Source organism: Bombus fervidus, chromosome 8, assembly GCF_041682495.2.
Source record: "Bombus fervidus isolate BK054 chromosome 8, iyBomFerv1, whole genome shotgun sequence".
Lineage (NCBI taxonomy): Eukaryota > Metazoa > Arthropoda > Insecta > Hymenoptera > Apidae > Bombus > Bombus fervidus.
Window position 1 is genome coordinate 4659138 of NC_091524.1, and position 16171 is coordinate 4675308.

The 16171-nt window shown below is 39.7% G+C and overlaps 2 protein-coding genes across 11 annotated transcripts in view; one reads left to right on the forward strand and one right to left on the reverse strand.

The window, feature by feature from the left end:
• Positions 1 to 3740, forward strand: part of LOC139990319 (glutamate receptor ionotropic, kainate 2) — a 119892-nt gene extending 116152 nt beyond the window's left edge. For 6 of the 8 annotated variants that reach the window (XM_072009472.1, XM_072009474.1, XM_072009473.1 and 3 more), the window contains 3 exons: positions 841 to 941; positions 1672 to 1959; positions 2142 to 3740. In XM_072009472.1, the coding sequence (XP_071865573.1) occupies positions 841 to 941; positions 1672 to 1959; positions 2142 to 2234 (482 nt within the window). In that variant the 3' untranslated portion in view covers positions 2235 to 3740. Of the gene's footprint in view, positions 1 to 840; positions 942 to 1132; positions 1304 to 1671; positions 1960 to 2141 lie in introns of those variants that run through there. The other 2 variants (XM_072009478.1, XM_072009477.1) reach the window with 2 other exon arrangements.
• Positions 3741 to 6605: 2865 nt separating this feature from the next.
• Sesn (Sestrin) overlaps positions 6606 to 16171 on the reverse strand; it is a 150918-nt gene continuing 141352 nt past the window's right edge. For all 3 annotated transcript variants that reach the window (XM_072009489.1, XM_072009488.1, XM_072009490.1), the window contains 5 exons: positions 15783 to 15965; positions 15282 to 15522; positions 14649 to 14914; positions 13567 to 13941; positions 6606 to 13298 (listed from right to left, as the gene is read on the reverse strand). In XM_072009489.1, coding sequence (XP_071865590.1) covers positions 13212 to 13298; positions 13567 to 13941; positions 14649 to 14914; positions 15282 to 15522; positions 15783 to 15965 — 1152 coding nt within the window. In that variant the 3' untranslated portion in view covers positions 6606 to 13211. The remainder of the gene's footprint in view (positions 13299 to 13566; positions 13942 to 14648; positions 14915 to 15281; positions 15523 to 15782; positions 15966 to 16171) is intronic.

Here is a 16171-nt window from a genome sequence, read left to right on the forward strand (position 1 = left end):
ACGCTGTTGCGTAGGTACAAGTTAAGTATGTGATTGATTTAAGGGTAGAGACCCGTCGCAGATATGTGTTGACTATTCTAACGATGAAGAATAAGTGAAGTTTTGTGTCGGAGGAAAGCTAGTGATGGGTGTGTCTAGCGCACGGGATCATCGAATTTGTTGATGACATTTTTGGTTGGGAAAATGAGAGCAGTAGACATTGTTCCTAATTGGATAATAAGAAGCTTGGTGGAATAGGAAGGGTCTTAACCGTCCTCGATAGAACGTTGCTAATGGGAAGCATTGTACGTGAGAAGAACTAACTTTCCCGTGTCTTCTCGTAGTAAACAATAAACTTTAGAAAACGCTTTAGTAAAAAGATCTTTGTTCGATCTGAAGGACTTTAGCTAGAAAATCCATGAAATTTATGGTCGGTCCTTAAGACTATTGAGGGTACGCAATAAGGATGTGTGGATTCCATCTTGTCCGCGATGAGTGGCCTGGATTAGGTAGAAAGTCGGCAAACGTAACATTCATACCTTTTCAAAAATATCAAGTACAATATGTGCATTATGAATTTTGTTCTAATCTGTCAAACAGATCTGTAAACTTATTCAGTTTCCTTCTGAGACACCCTATATATTTTGGTAGAATTTAAACATTAATATTCCATAACACCGAATATCAATGTTCCTAACTCGTTATTCCTCTGTTTCGACTTGCTACCGCTACCACCTTCAGTCGAATCGCGTCGAACCTCTTGGGTTAGTGAACAATTCGAAGAAACAGCGTCCTGTACGCGACCAGGACCGATGAATTTTTACATTTGCTGGAAGTTGAACTTCTTTTGCTGTCTTATAGGTGGAGTATTCGTTGTACTGCTGTGCGGCCTGGCGTTCGCCGTGTTGATCGCGATTTTTGAGTTCTGCTACAGTACCAGGAGAAACATGCCGGCGGAACGGGTAAGTATCTCTCTTCTACTACGAATATTAGAAACAAGAGGAAATGAATAAGAATATCGTGGACATCGATATTCCACGGGATATCGTTCTACGATCACAAATTAGATCAATTTTCTCCGCTCTGTCACGGATTGTATTAATAAAAAAGCAATTCGTGGACAGATGGCGAGAAAACAGAGACTTTTTTCCAGGCGACGAACACGCGCGATGCATGAACTTTAGGATTGCATGAAATTTTGTGTCACTTTTGTTTTCCATTTTGTGTGGCCCACCGTGGATTTTTCCGCGAAGCAGCATGAACTCATCCTTCATTGAAGCATGCCGGTCGACTGCAAACGCACGAAGCTCAGTCCACGACCAAGGTCCGTTATTTTTGCATTTTTTCCAGTTGAAAACTTCGTTATTTCCGCTTAATTCGATTTCCCTTTTGTCCGTTCTCTTTTTCAACGTCTGCTCGTAATTGCGCGCGCTGTTGGCAACATTTTTTGCTCGCCTTCCGTTCGATAGCCAGCGCAGTATCGAGGAACGAACTTGCTCGTTCGCTTAAATTACCGATTCGCTTTGATTACGTACGTTCGTCGTGTTTTTTCCTTTCCGCTTCTGTTACCCGTGTCGCGTATCAACGAGCAGAACTATCTGAATCGATCGTTGATCGATTTCACGAGGTGTTCCCTCAAAATCACTTTAACTTTATCGTTTTCTTCTCTGCTTTGCTAAATTCGGAACGCAGAGAGCTCCGGTATCGACGCCGATCTGCACGGATTCTTTGCAAGGGATCTCGCAATCCGTGCAGCAACAGCAACAACAGCAGACGCAACAGCAGCAACAACAGCAGCCGCAACAACCGAATCAGCATCAGGAATCCCTGTGCTCGGAAATGGCGCGGGAACTGTGCCGCGCGTTGCGCTGCCACGCGTCTTCGCGACGGCGTCGCGCCTGCGAGAAATGCTCAACGCACGTGCTCGGCTATACACCGGACAACCCCACTGCCACCCCCTTGAATGGGATGAGATCGCAGGTTCGTTGCTTTTACAAAGACGACAAGTCTTTCTTTTTTCAATCGCCGATTGATACGCTAATTATTCTTCAAACGATCTTGCATGTTCTCGATCTTAAATTCACATCACGATCTTTTCCAATTAGATAAAGAAACGAAACAAAAGACACGATACTATATCGAACACAATTTTATTGTTACAGAGAAGCAGCCTGGGTGTTCCCACAGTGGAACTGCCGCCACATGTCCACCTGCATCATCACGCACCACCGCCACACGACTATGACGGAACTTAAACTCACGAATCTTTTTACACCTTTTGCGGTCACTTCTTGGGGCCTAACGAACGAGAAGAACGTACTAACAGGAAAAAGAAGTGGTACGACTATGGACGAGGAAGCTTCGAAAAGAAAAGAGAGGGGACATGATCGAAAAGACCGAGAAGAAAGTACAAAAACGCATCAAGTAGCACCGAACGGACAGATCGACCAGTTCGTTCCTTTCCTTTTTTCCTAGAGAACCAAGTAGAATACCGCCGCGAGTATCACATACGTCGAGAATCACCGAGAACCAACGTTGCACAATTTCTATGAAGAGCGTGTGTTCGTCGTCGAACACGAACGAGAGAGGAGAAAAAAAAGGCTCTTGTGTTTCCGCGAATCTCGCCTTCCTTTTTTCACCAAGAACACGGTCTCGTTTTACTTTCTACCATAGAATCTGCACCAAGAGACGATTGTTCGCGTACGTTGGCTAACGCGGAGCGGAGGGATCGATCGTGGAGGACTCGCATGACCCGTGGCGAAAATCCAACAAGACCTGCCATTTCTCAATTCTCGTCCCGGCCACTATTTCATCCTCTCACTGTTTCTCACTTGCATCGCGTAGAAATATCATGGTATTTGTCATACGATCTACCAAAAACTCGAGGAACTTGCGTTTCGATGACCCACACGCAACATTTCCCTCGATTAATCGAACAGAGAAGGATATTTCAAATCTCGTAGCGATTTCTCTCGACGAAAAGAAATCGTGGCAATCTAATAAATCGAAAAATTATTAGATATTATTGAAGTTAATCACAAGATACATTGACAAGAGCTGTGTATCTCGGAATACGATCCTCGAGTATTATTTAGCACGACTAGATTTTGATCCATTTAGTGGAATCATCGAGCCGAAGTACAAAGAAGAATATCGAATTTTCTTTTTACTTTGCGCTAACGAAAAGGATCGAACAACCGATTTCAGTACATTCCACGTCGCGTCAGGAGAACATTCGTGTTCGAGGAACGATCGAGCCCGAGATTAAACAGGAACGACACTTACCACGCGATTTTTCTTCCGTTTTCGGCAAGACGAGATGTCGTTGCGACTGATGCCAGGCTCGATTCGGCTCTTCCTGTATTTTTACACGCGAGAATACGACACGCGATCGATCGTAGAAATCGGAACGGCCGAGAAAGGCGGTGAAACTATCTGTCGATCAGGCCGTTTCTTTTTTACCCTTTTGCGTCCACGTAAACGAACTGCACCGTAAACGATTCTTGCATACGTAAACGACCACCGGAGGCACATTAACTCACATAACACACTCACGCAGATACAGATTCGTGTAACTACCGCGGCGGCACGCGCGAATGTAGACGATACAATTTGCAAGTATTTTAAAGTAAAACACAGAAGGCAAGCGACTAATTGTCTAGAGTTAAAGAAAAAAAAAACGAGTACAACCAAGTAGACGTTTGATGTCATTTCACGTGTGTATATGCAGACGGCGAATAAACGTAAGACATGATGATGGACAGGATGGATCGTTTTCTCGTTTACCTTCCCCTGATTTTCCTCAGATTCGCTTTGAGATTGACGATCCTAGTCCAACTCCACTTTCTATTAACTTCCTAATTTCATTACATAAGCAGACAATTTTGAATGTTACAATTTTGGAAATAATATTCAATTCTCAATAAGTAAAAGACTCATTTTTTGCAAGTTCATTTATCATAGGAAAATGACGACAATTTCGGAAACAAATTTCGATAACGGTGTTTGTAACGTCCTCACTTCTTTCTTCTTTTTAATATGTGGAGTTGAACAGTTGTTGATTTCGTTTTGAAATCAATAAAAGTAATAAAATGTAATATTGAAGTTGAATGGCGTTACAGTTACAAAGCATTGATCGTTGTATGGTTAGTGTTATCCCTGATATATTACATCTACGTAAACACTACGTTGTACAGAACTATACAGGGTATTCCTGAAATCTTAGTAGAACCGGAAAGCAGATAATTTTCCATTTGAAGTAAAAGATGATAAAAGTAAGTATTTCCCGCATTATCGCATTTCATATTCCTTATTTCATTTCTCGATTATTACTCTATATCTAATATAGACAAACTAGTATTAACATCCGACATTCAATATTCCCTACCCATTAGCATTTTCTTATATTCAGCATTCTCTATCCTGAATCTCACAGCCCGTTCTCCGCATCCTAATTGAACAATTCGGTCCTTTAAAATTAGGCGTTAGAAATGACAGAAAATGCCAATAAGGTTTAAAATACAGCTCACAAATTGCTCACGAGAAATCGTCACGTTACACAAACGAAGCTCGTTGTCCCATAAAATTAAATTTGTTTTCCCCAGTCATGTCAGTCCCGTGATCAAATTTCATTCGAACATGTCGGTTCGGTACTGAAAATCTTCACATCCTCCCACAAACGAAATTTCTTATGCTACAAAGTGAAATTCGTTTTCGTTTGTTGGAAAATATATCTGTTTATTTATTTTTTTTATTTTTTCTTTTTTTTTGGACTGTACTTTCCAGTGCGTTTAAATCTTAGGTGTCTTAGAATATAGAACATTGGACATGATTTTGGAAAAATTGGTAATTTGATCGTTGATATAGGAAAAAGAAAATAGAGCGTAGGATGTGGCATATAGAAGCGTATACAGAGAGCGTGACATATGGTTGAACCAAAATATTGGATCTGGTATGTGAGAAAGGACATGTAAAAAATGTGCTAGAAGATGAAAAATATGTAAATAAGAAATATGAAATGTGGTATGGTGGTATGTATGCGCTGTAGAAATTAGGCTGGAAGATATGGGCTATGGATACGATATACCGGGTATGAGATATAAGACAGGAGACAGGGAATATAAAAAGTTAGACGCAGGATGAATATACGTGTGCTGCGAAAGTAAGGACAAAAGATATTCCCTGGGAATATTGTACGTAATATATAGAACACGAGAAATGGAATGCTTAATACAAGATATAGAATGGAGACGTGAAATGCGGGAAATAGGGACCTATAAAGTAAAAGGTATGGATTGGGACTACTTGCTATGGAATGTAGAATAAGATATATGAAGTGAAATGTGATATGGAAACTGTGAGATGGTCTTGAGGTAATGAACATGGGGTAGTGAGTATTATATGTCGAATATAGGAAATAGAAGTGTATGCATGTGTGAACAGGTGTAACGTGTAATGGTGTGATGTGTGGATTCTGATATGCAACATTTGAGGTTTAAATGTGCAAGAATGAAGAGTTAGTTGTGGGATACGTGATATAGCGTATAAGATGTGAGATATAAGATGTAGAAGATGAAATAGAATTGGTACAACATGAAATGGAGATAGGAATGAAACTTATCAACCAACACAAGTAACAAAGAGTTATCACTTAATAATTATATTGTCGCGTAAGATGGTCCCTGCAACGTCCCTATGGTCTGGACGCCAAGGCCTACACATCGTTACAATGGCCCACAATAAACCTAAGGAACCACCATAAACCGAATCTTTTTAGCTTAATCTCTATTCATATAAGTATTTTCGGTTTATGAATGGTCCTTAAAACGATCATATTTATTGCACGCTCTTACTAATTACGGAGAAAGCGGGTGTTTGTCTAGCGAGATAGCAGGTTTTTCCCATGAATAAGGACACCCATGAGCCACATCTGCAGGAGACTTTGTCCTCATATTTTATTTATTAACATTGCCTATAACCAATGGGCATCGCAGATCGTTACCCTCACATTTCTACCGAAAAGTGTGAACAACGAATCCGCGTTCTTAGTTCAAAAAGGCACACCCACACCGAGCTTTCCTCCTTAATAGCACGAGACGGGTCTTCTACCGTTCTTCCAATCTTCGTGTAGTCGAGTCAACGGTCTTATCCTTGGAGCAGTCAACTACTGTTCTTCCAATCTTCGTATAATCAAGTTAAGGGTCTTATCCTTAGAGCAGTCATCTACTGTTCTTTTCATCTCGACGTAGTCAACTCAAGAAGTCAGTCAACTCCTGATCCAATAACAGAATATCGTCATCACTATAATCTACGCGACATCAAGTTAATATTATATACTTAGACGACGTAATATCAAGTGCTATAAGTTATTAAAAATATATACATTATAGAACTGTTGATTACAGTTTTATTACACAACAAACACCCCTATTATCCCACAAGAAATTAGGGGATCGATCTGTTCGTGGTGTCGATTGTTATAATCGTAACGGGAATTTACGACTCCCGTTGACGCGCTTCAACGCGATCGCGTCTCCCCGTGACTGGACGAAAATACAATTATTATCTCTTAACAAATAATTAAAAAAATATCGCAGGATTAAAGGAAATTAAGAAAAGGTACAAAGTTAAGATCGATGGTATATCTTTTTTTTTTATATAACATCATTTATTAAGGGATAAAATAAATGACAAATAACATATCACTTATATGAAACTATAACATTTCTTAGTGTTCATCATTCGTTATGATATAAAAGAAATCACATCACATACGACCCTCCACGTAACGCTTACACGCTCGTGTCGGCTCGATTCACGCGCTGTTCTATCGCGTGCGATTTCCTCCCCTCTCTCACTTTCTCTCTCTTTCTCACTCTCTCTCTCTCTCTCTCTCTCTCCCTATCGTTCGAAACTTGGAAATCTTTTTACCGCGAATAATATAAAATACACGATCAACATCGAATCGATCGACGGACGAAATGGACAACGAAGAATAGATCTCGCGAAACAATCACAACGTGCTTTGTCCCCGGAATAATTCCATGAAGTACTACAATTATAGCGTCTCACGCTACGGTTCATGATAAGATTAGGCTTCGACCGCGTCGCTTAATCGAATCAACGTAACCGTGATGTTTCAAGCGGAGTCGCATGAATGGAATTCTCCGGGTTTACGGGGATGAGAAATCATCTCTATTTAAATAAAGAAAAAAAAAAAAAAAGAAAGAAAAGGAAAACGCGAGAAAAAATGTATAAACGTATAAAACCCGAGGGAATTTACGATCGCGGCAGATCGAGCGGATTCGAGCAGACACCAGCGTGCCCTACGATTTCTTCTGATACGATACAATAATAATAATATGCATGTGTGAACCGACTGAATCCATTTTGGAAGGGCCTAGTCAAATCACTTGTAATTATCACACGATCATACTCGACACGGTGGCATGTAAATGTTTTGTTGCTCCGTTATTCTTCTTTTTTTCGTAATATTTTTTTTTTTTGCGGTTTTCACCTTTTTTTCTATTGTAATATGCTTGTTTTTTTCTTTTTTTTTTATTTTTATATATGTTTTTGTGACTTTCGGAGGTGGCTCGAGTTCGCGATGCGAACATGTACGTTCATTCGCGATCAATAAACAATATTTCTTCTTGATAATACGCGTTCATACTTTATATAAGAGTGTGTTGTCTGTCTCTATGTAAATGTATGGGGTATCGTGTTTGTGTAACGCTTTATAGCTGTGTGTCGATCTATCGTCGAAATTGAAAAAAAAGAAAGAAAAAAACAATGAAACGAAGTAGAATAATAGTAGTAGTAATAGTGGTAGTAGTAGTGGTAGTAGTAGTAGTAGTAGTAGTAGTAGTAGTAGTAGTAGTAGTAGTAATAGTAGTAGTAGTAATAGTAGTAGTAGTAGTAATAGTAGTAGTATTAATAATAATAAAAATAATAATAATAATAATAATAATAATAGTACGAAGAAGAAAGCAAAGAAACGATACACGTACGCGTGTTATGTATGATGCATGTATGGTGTGTCTATGCATGTAGAACAAATGCCTCGTTCTTTCTTTCGATCGACTACTCTCCGGGTCTTTTTTTTCTCTCGTCCACCTCCATGCTGTTATATTTTCTTTTTTCTCTCGCTTGCGCGCTTTTTATCGAGGTGTCCAACTTCACCCGATATCCTGACGGGATGGTATCCACCGTTTATTTTAAAATAAACACATAAAATGGAAAACCTGAAACTATCTTTTACCATTTCTATCGCAAGCGCGGTCCTTTCACCGATACAGAAAGGAAAAGTGAAGACAAAAAAGGTAAAAACACGCGTTGGCTGTTTCGCAAAACTTGATCACGTCAGGAAATCTAGGCGGATAGGAAAGAAAATTATCAATGAAGATCGTTGTCTCCTCGCTCAACCTTCTTCCCCTTCTATTTCCGTTAATAAACGGTCGTTTCCTCTTTTTCTCTAAATCTAGCAATCACGAAGCTCATTCTTCCTTCCACTTTTTCTCTCTCCCAACTATTAGAATGCTTATTTATTTTATGAGATCAGTCCTGGCGTTAAATCGCGCCGCGAACACCGCAACTTCATCCGTTTTTTTCCCATCCTCGAGGCGATCTCTGTCGAGTTCTCTCGCTCGTTCGCGATCCACGAATTTCTTCTAATTTACAGATGTTGTTCGTACGAACTAGTCATTGGACGAAACAAAGTAACAGAAAAAGAGAAAGGTAGACGAAGAAAAGTGGAAACGGAAGAAGAAAGCAAGAGATAGATGGAAGAAATAGTGAGTGTGTAGCTCGAAGACGAACTTCTTTCTTTTCTTTTTTCTTTAGCATTTGATCATTCTGTTCGAACGATGGAAAATAAAGTACCCTTCGCGATCGATCTCGATCAGGAACGATTTCGTGTAACGATGAAGACTGGCGTATAAAAATGGTTGATGATCGAATGACGGTTTTAAAGTTGCCTCGAAAAGCCTCGATATTAAAAGTTTTCTTTGGTCGGAGAGATCTGCTCCTTTTTCATTTATTTCATTCCTTGTTTTTTCCTTTTTAACCGTTTACACGCCGTGTGTCGACGCGCTGTATCAAAAACATTAAATACATATACATATATACGCGTTAAATAATTCCTTTTGTACAATCTATGTTATTAAATATCGTTTAGGACTGACAAACGGACGTCCTTAAATACAAACGCGATCTTCGAACCGGTTTACGAAAAAATACATCAAAGGTCTCTCGTTCCTGGAACGCGCGGAACCGAGAAGAAGAGAAAAAGTCGAGAACGATCGCGTCAAGAATGGTGGCCCTGTAAACGGTTAACTTTCTTCTGCGTTCTCTGATCGTGCACAGGTAAACGACTCTATTTCGCGGGCGCGAACGCGCTTGTGTGTGAGTGTGTGTGTCTGTATGTGTGTGTGCGCGTGTTCCGTCATCAGGTGCAAGAAGAGGAGAATCATACGAATAGAGAAGAGAAATACGAAAAAATCGAGACACGCAAAGACAAAGAAGAAGATGGAAAAGAAAGAGAGTTATTGAGAAAAATAAGTCGTTAAAAAAACTACGGAATACTGTGATCGAGTAACTCGTCACTTCCCTCGTGTTTTCGGTTGCTCAGGTGTTACGACATGGCTGATCGAAGGATCTTGTTTTTTTTTACTCTCGGAGCCTGAATAATTATTATTTGAAAATTCCTGGTGAAAATTCTACTCTTCCGATGAATCATGATGCTCGATATTGACGCTTGGCTCGATAGTGCGTGTTGATGGAACATTAAGATTCTCCTTCGGAGAATGAGAATTTTGATCAGAAATTTTTAAAAAACTCTGGAGAACGTGTAAAGCGAAAGACGAACGAAGGAAACGCTCGACGGCGCCGCTCTAAATCCTGTCTACGGCTAAGATCGCGCGAGAGACTCGTCCTGAATAAACTCTTCATGTGATATGTGAGGACGTCGTCCACTCCATGTGAACGCGTCGCTGTTGGTCGAAAAGTCTAAGATGTGTGTGTTTGTTCGCTGCTTCGATCGTAATAATTAATTTCTTAATTCGTCGGGTCATGCGCCGTATATTCGCTTATCCTCTGCTCTTCTGTCTCTCTCGCTCGTGAATCGTTCCATGGAAAGAGTCTACAAGGTTAAAAAAAATAAAAGAAAAAGAAAGGGAAAGGTCAGAGGATAGTAAATCTACGATTGGACAGATACATCGAATTAGTTTCGCGATACTCCCCGAACTCGATTCACGATCGAGAGAACAGACGGCGCTCTCCGTGAAAACGCAATTACTCGGAATCATATACACGAATATACGATAATTCCAGAGCGCGCATATACACAATTACATAATAAAGAGACACCGTTAATTACAAACGCTACACTTACATCTCTGATGGATTTTTCTTATCTTTTAGTCGTTTTGCTTTCTCTCGGCTCTCGTACAATATCGATAATACACCGCCCGCGCTCCTCTTTCCTCTTTGTCGTAAAACGTATAGACGCTTTTCGTATGTACCCGTATGCGTACATACAAATATATAATATATATAATATTCATATATATAATATATCGGTCCTTTTTTTGCTTGTTTTTCATCTCGATAATGCGTATATGTGTTATATATCTATTATATATATATATGTATATATATAATATGCGATCTATATAATATATCTATTATATATATACATGTATATATATGTATATATATATATATAATATGCGATCACAGACACGTGTAATTCGCGTGTATAGAGTACTTATTTTTTTTCTTTTTATCTCCTTTTCTTTTTGTGCCGCATTTTCTCTCTCCCGTGTACCTTAACGACTTAATATTGGATTTGATTTGTTTAAACAGCCTCTCTCTGTCCTGCTCGCACACTAACGCCGCGCGTGCGTTCTACTGTTGCCAACCGTTCGATGGTCAGAAGGGGCGAACTTATTATTCGCACGTTCCTTTTAAATTATTTTTCGTCTTCTCTTTGTTTCCTACGTCGTTATAGTAAAACGACGTTACGCGAAAGGCATGAAAATTCGTTGATAAAACGCACGCGCATATGCGGTCAATCATTTCGAGTCTTCGTTCTCTCTTTTTGTCTCGCGATCGTTCGCCCCTTCGCTTGGTCCTTGCCGATTTTTTCTTTCACTTTCGCCATTAAAAAATCGGAGCGGTTCGCGTACGCTGCACCGCATTAATGCCAAAAAGTTTCGCATAGCTTCCAATACAATAGCTGCGCGGTTTAAGTTCGTTCGAAGACGCTTGGCCTTCGAACAACAAGGACGAAAAAATTTGTCGTAGATTTGGTGCGGCGCGCGCGACTCTTCGCCCTCGATTTTCTTCGATCTTTTTCTCCTTCTTCTTCGTTCGATTTTTGCTCGAGATAGTAATACATTGCCGTATATTTCTGGTTGGTGACAGTAGCGCCATAAACCATCGTAAATAAACACAGCCGATAGGCATTGCTTGTCTCTGCGCGCGCGCTCATGGCTACCCGAGCGACGATTTTAAAAAAGACCGCGCGTCCAAGCCGCGCATGTGCCTGCGCGCAGATCGTCCTACGATCTAAAGACTTCATTTATCACCTGTGTTCTCGACACACACGGATACGACGAAAACGAAGGTACACTTTTTTGTCATTTTTATATTAATAGCTTTCTCGTTATACGATAGTCAGTGAAATAAACGAGGTTAAAACGTATATAATATGTACAACGCGAATCGCGGTCATAGCGCGAAAGACAAATTGTTTCATTTTTTTTCCATGTCTATTTCACTTGTTTCTTCTGTTCGTCGCGTTCCATCGTCGTCTTTGTTCGCCTATTCGATCATTGAATTGACGAATCGATACAAAGGCGACGGAGGGGCGAGTGTCTCGACGTAGAGACGCAAAAACGGGACCATTTCAAATTGGTCAATTCGAATTGGAAACAGTGTGTTTTAATAGACTTCTTAATTTATCCTTACAATTAACTGCAGTGCCGTATTAGCAAATCTTCTCGATATATATATATAAAGAGCCGCGAGTAGTTGATTAATTTGGAAAAAACGGACGCGCGATGCTCCTCTCCTTCCCCTCTTTTCAAACTTCTTTTTTACTTCATTTCCTAAAAGCGATCGTTAGTAATAAAACATGCAAAAAAGAAAACGGAAAGGCGGATAAAGAAAGAAAGAACCGCGAAAGTACTATAATACTCGCTCTATCGTCTGTCGTACCTACAGCTGGGAATTGTGTAAAACTAAAAGCGGGAAAGAGTACAATTTAAAAATGTGCACGGAAATTTTATCGAAAAGATAAACGCGACGATCGGGGAAGGGACAAAAGCTTCAACAGATCTGAAATGCTTATAACGAAACGCGCAAATAACAGTCTACTATACGATATCTTGGCAAACATAGAAAAATACGAGTGTCTATTTACAAAACGAATCATAAAATCTCTCTTTCTCTCTCGTGTGTATCCTCTTCTCCTCAAACCCCATAAGGGGTGTCTAAAATCCAAAAACTAAACCGAGCAGAAAATAAGAACGCATCCGCGTTTCCGTTTGATAGAGCGGAAACGGTAGCGTGTCAAACACAGAAAGATCGCTTTGGATGATACGCCTCCGATTCAGAGACGAAACCATCGATATCTTCTAACTTGCCGACTCGAGGATCGGCTATGTTCTATCGCCGTGACCGATCAACGTTTGTCAGCATCGATATCGACTACATTGAAATTTTCATTTCTTCTTCCACGCGCCTCGCGGAGCTTTTCTTTCAGGTCGATTCTCTCCTTCGGTTCAGCACTGACTCATCGAAGAAATCTTTGTCGTTTAAGGTTACGAGCGACGAGCAAACGACGGACACCCTGGTAACGCCGTCTCACAATGGACACTCGAATTTCGGGGATTCGCTTTTTCTTCTTTGCTCACACGCGTGTTTCATTATGTTTCTGTTTTCAATTCTGTACGTTGCGTGTGTATGGTGAGTTTATTATAATGTGAACTCCTCTCTGTTCTCTGCTATGTGTACATATGAATGAATAATATAGCTGTGTGTAAATGAATGTGTTTTGTCATTGTGTGAAGGTACATTGTTATATACTGCGTGAGAAACAGTGTCGCGTTTGCTCGTTCCTTACTGTGCCGTGTGCAGAGTCCGCAAAGACGCCTCGCAAAGACGATAAAATAAACCGACGACAAACTGACAGACAGCAAGTAGACGAAGGAGCAGCGACGATGCCTCGCTTAGGTCATATATTGCATCACCGCACGGAGCGCGTACAACAGCTCCGCTTGCATTCGTGCTTCCAGAATCATCAAGTTTACGTGAACCTGAAAAAAACGAAAAATACACTTTTAATAAAACATAACAAAATATGAAACGTTAATAAAGCTCAAACACTGTTAAAACCGAACAAATAAATAGACGATCCCTAAGTCATTATGGTGACACGTGAAACCGAAATGCGTGCGTATGTTACGGAAATCATATGTAAATAGAATTATGCACATATCTTCTTACGTAAACTCGTACCAGCTCAAAATCTACAAACAAACACGAGCAAAGCGATAAACAGGCTCGAGGTAAAAGGCAACCAACCTTCTCGCTGTGCTTGAACTCCCTCATCACGCGATCGTAGTCCCTTTTAGTCACGAGTTCCGGGTAACAAACAGCGTTCTTGATAAACGTCTTCAGGCTACGCTCGAGCAGCTGGTTCACCTCGTTGTAATCGTAATCGTCATGCCTGATGCCAAACATACATTGAATATAATTCCAGATCGCTCGTCGGAAACGGGACGTGTCCACACTGCTGTGCGTGCCCATGGTAAAGTAGGTGAGATTATAAGCTGTCTTGAATTTTTCGTCTAGCAGATTACCGACGTCATTGTACAGACGGTTCACCAGCGAGTAACCGTGATCATCCCAGGAGTAGTCTTGCACGCGAAACGTTGGTCTATCGTTCAGTTGACCACGCTGAAACGAAAAATCGTTTGATTATAAATTACATGTATCTTTAATATATATATATATAATATGTAACATAATCTATATATATACATACGTACATAAATACATATTATACATATATACATATTACATATATACGTTACTAAATAATATTAATCAATAATATAGTTACTAATAATACTAACAAAAATATGATATATATATATATGTATACATAACGTATAAACGATAAGTTACACTATAATTTACAATAACAATTTACGTAATTACCATGTGATTAGATAGCGACAAGAAATAACGTTTTTCTTTTCTTTGTTGTTGAATTCGATCTCACCACCGTTTAAAGTTAAACTACTCGATTTCGACAAGACACACGTGTCGTAAATATTCATGATAAAACAGTGGAAACGGTGATCGAATCGACGGAACTTAAATATTCATCGGCGAGCTTCGTGTCGCCTTGAAACGTACTTTCGAATTGGTCCGGCGAATTCATATCCACTACGACGACATATATAACGATATTTTGACCACAATGTTAATTCTGACGCTTTATGAAAGTTATATACGAGACTGATTTTAGTGTAGACTTCAACCACGTTCCGTATTTACATAGTTATTAGTTATCGCCCGATCTACATGACCATGTTATTCCAACCGAGTCTGTATATTGATAAACTTGTCAATAAACGAGTCAATGAATTAAAATCTACCTTGGCGAAGTCTTGATAAATGAACGTAGGATCTTCGATGAAATGACCGATATCAGAGTCGAGAACCGAACTACTCCTCTGAGGCGCTGCAGCCAATTCGGCAGACTGTGTTTCTACGGTCTCAAATCTTTTGGACAGTTCCTCTTGCGTGATCTGGTAGGATTTGGATTTCTCCGAAAGACGTTTCATACGTTCCATCAGTGCTTCGACGCCGACTTCCTGTTCACCCACTATGCTCGGCGAGGATGGCGGCGACGGCATGTTCTCTGTGCAGATTCGAACGATATCTTGTTATCACAAACACTTGTTGGTCATTAGCAATGATAATCTTGCGCGATCTAGCGGTTGAAGGGCGCGGTTGAAAGACCGTTAAATGTCGTTGAACTTGGAGAACGGAACTACGTGTTTTTATAAGCATAAAGAGAAAACAAAAAATTAAATAAAAATCTGTGATTTATAGCATAGGTTGATATCATAAATACTACTTTAGCAATTCATATCTGTAATGAAGCGATAATGGTATGCGGTAGAATGTAGTTAATGATATTCAGTGTTCGTGAGAGAATGAAGTACATGTTGTTTGGGTTTTACGGGATTAGGAACAGGATTTTAAACGATCGGTGACCGACTTACCAGTCTTGCCATCGCCATTGGGAATCTTCTTGGGACTACTGGAAAGCTTATCTTTGGCAGTTGGTACATTATTGCTATTATCCTGGACATTCTCTTTGTAATGGTGACCGGCTACGTTGTCCAGCTCTTCGTTAATCCCACAGGAAAATACGAAAGACGAGAGGGAGTGAAAGTGGGCCAGAAGAACTATCGCGTGAACCACCTCGGCTAAAGACCAGCTGTCCGCACCTTTGGTCAGTTTCTGTAAATAAAAGACCACCAATTATTCTCAACACTTTCTCCTCTTTTTTATTTTACGGAATTTTACCAACGATTGCATTTAACATCAGAATTATATCGTATATGAATGATTACAATTAAGTAGAAAATATAAAATGATATTTCAATTTGAACGATGGTGAGGATTAATTATGTAAAGGCGTTTGGGTATTTGAACGCGATTGTAAAAGCAAATACATATTTAGTAGTTCTAACGTTAAGACTAATCTTGTTCGAACCAACCTCTATGTGCGTTTTGTTCAACAACCATGGCCTATGAGCTAAAATCTTGTTAATCTCATAGAGATCTTGTAATTTTCCTGGGATTGACTTCAGACCTCGAAGCCACGATGGATCACCGCCTTGAAGGATGAATTCTCCTTTCTGCAGATTTATGAGATAGCTGCACTGATGCCTTCCAGCAGCCTAAAAAAGAAAAGAAACCCATAATTTTATTTGCCACTCTATCAAAAATTTATATAAAAAAATAATATAAATTTATATAAAAATTAATTCTAGAATAACTTCGTTTCAACAGCAACCAGCTGCCATTTTTAAATTTTGTCTTTCGAATAAAATTAGGCATTCTCCAAAGAGGAGACTTTCTTTTTTAGAACTGAAGTCTACAAGAG